This window comes from Morone saxatilis, unplaced genomic scaffold (genome assembly GCF_004916995.1).
Source record: "Morone saxatilis isolate NCDOM2014 unplaced genomic scaffold, NCSU_SB_2.0 Contig9, whole genome shotgun sequence".
Taxonomy (NCBI): Eukaryota; Metazoa; Chordata; class Actinopteri; family Moronidae; genus Morone; species Morone saxatilis.
Genome location: NW_023340268.1, coordinates 21,548,148 through 21,552,772, shown reverse-complemented (window position 1 = coordinate 21,552,772; position 4,625 = coordinate 21,548,148). Strand labels below are relative to the sequence as shown.

Sequence of the window (4,625 nt, the reverse complement as noted above, 5' to 3'; positions counted from 1 at the left end):
CCTGTGACACATTTGCTACAGTGTTGTGATTTTGCCGAAGGCTGGCGCTAACCCAGAAACACTGCAGGCCTCAGTGAATCGGGTCAATGTCAAAAAAGCAATGAACATGAACTGCCTCTGATCCACCTGATAAGGGGGAGAATTTGGCAGCAATGGTGGCTGTAAAGCACAATGAACTAACAGGGAGGAATGGTGGGTTATTCTCTCCCCTGAACATAGAGATCATTGTAATGCAGTCAGGGTGGGTCCCTGACATTTTGGGCCATAGGCAGAATTAGATTTGTGACCAGTTCCTGTCTTGTCATGTGGGCTGACACATGGGTTTTTACCACACACCTCTGTAACTGGCTGAGGGTATCTTCACCTGGGTGACCCAAGGGCACAGCCGGCCAATCAGTGAGAGGAGAGGCCGAAGCAGACCACTTGTCAGACTGGGTAGGCTGTGGCGTGATGCTGCAGGAGAGCAGTGTGTGTTTTGTACAACAGCTGGGAGTCCAAAGGGTCCACCTTTTGTTTGAATAAGCCAGAGGGAAACACAAATTTAAGGTTACATCAATAATTGGAGCCAATATTGATTTTTTTTTTAAATAGAAATCTGTTGACCATATCAGCTATGGATATGGTACTGGTTGACTGATTAGATACTATATAGTGGAAATCAATGTATTGGCTGTCTGTAGGAAAACCTCACTATATGGGTCTACACTCAGTGCCTGCCAAAGTCAACAGTGTACAGGAAGTAAACCTGAACCCAAGCCGTTTCCTAGCAATACAACTCCTTCAAAGTTTCAGTGTGTGAGAGTGAGTGTCCCAGAATGGTCTAAATGTAGTTAAAGTTTTCTATCCCCACAAGGACAATGTTTTTGATGTGAAGAGGAAGGAAAGTTTGACACTTTTTTGTCTAACAGGAACTATTTTATTTTGGAAGGCATAATTGCATGGGAAGGCTAATGATTACTAGATAAAATGATGATGAAGTTTATTTTCTGTATGTTTGGAGAGGGCTCACTGGAACCCCTGGTATCTTCTGGTAACTTCTGGTAAGGTCACCTGAAGAACCCCAGAACCCCCTTAAAGACTGTTGGAATCTTATCATTAATGCCTGAAACCTAATAATCCCTGGGAACCCTCAATAACTCAAGAGCTCCTTCAAAAATACGCTCATTACCCATGTGGTTCCCTCTTAAGGATGCCTGAAACCCCTTAAAGAACCCCTAGATTCTCTGCAAGACCCCTTAAAACCCCTTTAAGGAGCCCTGAGCTCTTCAGTGATCCCTGGAATAGCTCAAGAGTCATGTGAATTCCTGTCAAAAACCCCTGTGATCTGTGTGCACCTGGAATCCATCAATCATAAAGCCCTCCTAAGGAGGCCTGAATCCACCAAAAGAACCCAGAGAACCACCTCAAAAACCCTTCAGAGCCAACTTAATGGAATCTCTTTTATGACCCCAAGCCTCCACCGCTAAGAACACCATAAACCTCTAGAAGCCCACAAGACCATACAACTCCCACACAAATTCGGGGCTCTATCAAACATCCCCCATTAGCCCTGTGACCCTTACAAGACCTGAAGAATCACCTCTGGGCCTCTGTCAAAAACTCCTCAGTGAAACCTCCACAAGAATCCTCCAAACCCCTCAAGAACAATCCATCAGGAACCTCTATAGTCCCCTGATAAGCCTTTCATTCTCCAACAAGAAGTCATGGAGCTCCTTTAAGAACCCCGTTATGTGACCCTCAAAAGGACACCCTCAATATCTCAAGAATCCTCTAGTAGGCCTTCAAGGACCCCTGGAATACCCTCAAAAGAACCCCCTGAATGACTGCTGGCAGCCCCTCTAAATCCCACAGTGGTCTCAGAATGTCACAAGTAACCACCCCACTGTAATTCTAAAGGAATTAAAACCATTAAACTAGGCTTTTACATAGCTCTAAGAACAGAAGGACACACACCCCTTTTTATTGTGTCCACACTACAAGAACTGGCAACGATTGTAGTTCTTAGAACAGTTTTGAGGGACTATTTTAGCTCCTACTTCAGGGCAGGTGCTCTTCCAGCACAAGAAGAACCTTGTACAGTCATTGGTCCAGACTAAGTGTACGGTGACAGCCGGCTTGTGTCGCTTCACTGTTCCTATTGACATTGTGAATACAAACATAAAAAAAGCTAATGAAGGTATGTAGTTCTCGGGGCAGCTCTGCAGTTGGCAGTCCCTTACTATTTGGTTTGAAAAGGCCTAATGACTCTCAGACTGAGGTGCACTGTGTTCCTGATAAAGCCTCTAGTCCAACTTGTATAGGCAGAATAACAGTATGCAAAAGGTTAGAAAGGAAGATCTTTTTCAGTAGGTGAAAGGCTATGACAACACAAGGGTTTTAAGTACATCAAGACAAAAAACACCTGGGTAATGGGGAAAGTTCAACAAGTCACTGATAAGGCTGATCAAAGGTATGGAAAGTCACTGGGCCGTTAGCATGAGGAAGGACGTTCAGTGCAGTCCTGTGCTGCCACCTGTTGGAAGTAAGCATCATTACAGTCTTAATGTAAACTAAAGAACTCTTCAATATGATCTTTTGGAATTTTGTAAAGCCAAAAGATCATATTTATAGTTGTCTCCGATGCATTTCCTGTTTCTTGAATACTTCAAGACATTGTCAGGGCCTCTAACAACTAACGGTTCCCTTCTTACATAACATGGCTAAAAATATATGGACATCCCAGTGCACATATTTGTGGTCTGGGGCTGATTTTCTCATGGTGCATTCCAATGCCATACAATATACAAACTGTGTACAGAATGTGCTACAACCTTTATAGTATACTGTTTTTGCACTTGTACTAAGAAACCAACATACTTCACTGTTTTACACTAACTGCAACATGCTTTATTTGTTTTAGAGGTGCTGCTGTTTGAACCAAGGAAAATCTTAATGCTACAACCCAATAGGAAGAACTTGACTGGCCTGTGTAGAGTCCTGACCTCAACACCAAACATCAGTGGACCTCACTAATGCTCCCGTAGCTCGGTTCCAACACCTAAAACCAGAAGAGTGAAGACCTTTGTAGCAGCATGGGCTTAGAATATATGTTGAGCAGTAAAATGTGTATAATGTGCAGGTATTCCCATACTTGGTCATACAGTGTATATTTTTTTAACATAAGCCAACAAGTGCTTTTTTCCCCCCATCACAATTTTATTATGTGACTTTGTACAATAAAAACAAGACATTACAAAATACAGATGCAGTACACCAACAGTGCTAAATGTGATGTAAAGAAAGCCAGCTTGGTGCAGTTATTGAGTTGACCGCTGTTTGACTGAAGCATCTCCGCTCCATCTTTCTCATCCACCAACGTCCAACAGAAGCTTCCCACACCCTGCCCCTGGAAAGACTCGATTCTGTTGGAAAACATTTTTATATCGAATCTGCGAAAGAAGTTCAAATGTATTCACGTAAAAGCACTTCAAGAGCAGTTTCTTTACGTTGTTACACTCAGCATGAGTGAAGTCAAGAATATATTTTTGGCTTCCAAGAGCAGGGCTGGAAAACACCGGCTATGATACTGAAAACAAAATGAACACCATTTCTACGCCAGGGCCAATACAAAAAGAAAAAAACAAGGAAAAAAATGAACAAAATATAAGAACGTTACAAATGATTGGAGTTAAACACTGCAGTTTGTGGTTATACAATTTACATTACAGGAGACGGAAGAGCATAACATTTTGGGAGGAAATTAAATGTGATACCTAAAATAAGTGAACCGAAAGATGCATATATATATTTTTTTTAAAAAAAACAGTGCCTGAGGTGAGCTTCAGCCTGATGCTGTCCGCCAATGTGCAGGGAGTAAAAGGCCGACCTCTTTGTTTGGTTTTTTGGCATTAAAAAGGATACAGCACAGAGCGGTGCAGCATCCAACATTCCCAAAGTACAAGTAAAGAGGAAAGAATGACTGAACTCTGAACTTTGCCCTCCAGTTTGTCATGATTGAAGAACACCACTTATGTTTTCTATGCGAATACACTTGTTTTTGTGAGCAGTGGGCTGGAACAGGACTGTACACTGAAACAATACAAAGTTAATAACAGCTCTTTAAGGAGGAATATGAGGATGAGCAGAAGAGAGTGATTGGTTAAATTCAGAGTCCAGACAGTACTGCCCTCTGGCTTTCACTTGATTATTACACAGTAATATGGTCAAACAGCGGATGATGTAGTTGATTGACAGGTGTTTTGACAATCAAGGCTGGCAGGTTGGCAAAAAAAAATAATACACTGTAACATCAGGAAGGTCTCCAGATTTATTAAAATATCTTCTTCTTTTTGTTCTTTTCCAAGGTCCTGTAAAAATAAGACAGAAGAGCAGTCAAAAAAAGGTGCAATAAAATTAAAACACGTGGCACAACTCTTCTCCAGTACACCATGATTTATATATCTTGCTTTCAAGACACCCTCATAATGTGATCCACACTGGGATCAGACTTATAAGTGGGTTACAGATAATGTGCTGTGTCATGTTCTGCTCATTGGGTAAGTCAGTAGGTAAAGTACAGATGTATGAGCCAATCCACAGGATGGAGACCGGTAAATCCAGGCTTTCTGATTGCTATAATCCAGATG

General features: G+C 41.9%; 1 protein-coding gene across 2 annotated transcripts in view; it reads right to left on the bottom strand.

Annotated features, from left to right (window-relative positions):
* Positions 1 to 3,174: 3,174 nt before the first annotated feature.
* The window catches only part of sept7a (septin 7a), a 41,403-nt gene continuing 39,952 nt past the window's right edge, over positions 3,175 to 4,625 (bottom strand). For both annotated transcript variants that reach the window (XM_035681268.1, XM_035681269.1), the window contains one exon: positions 3,175 to 4,346. In XM_035681268.1, the coding sequence (XP_035537161.1) occupies positions 4,310 to 4,346 (37 nt within the window). In that variant the 3' untranslated portion in view covers positions 3,175 to 4,309. The remainder of the gene's footprint in view (positions 4,347 to 4,625) is intronic.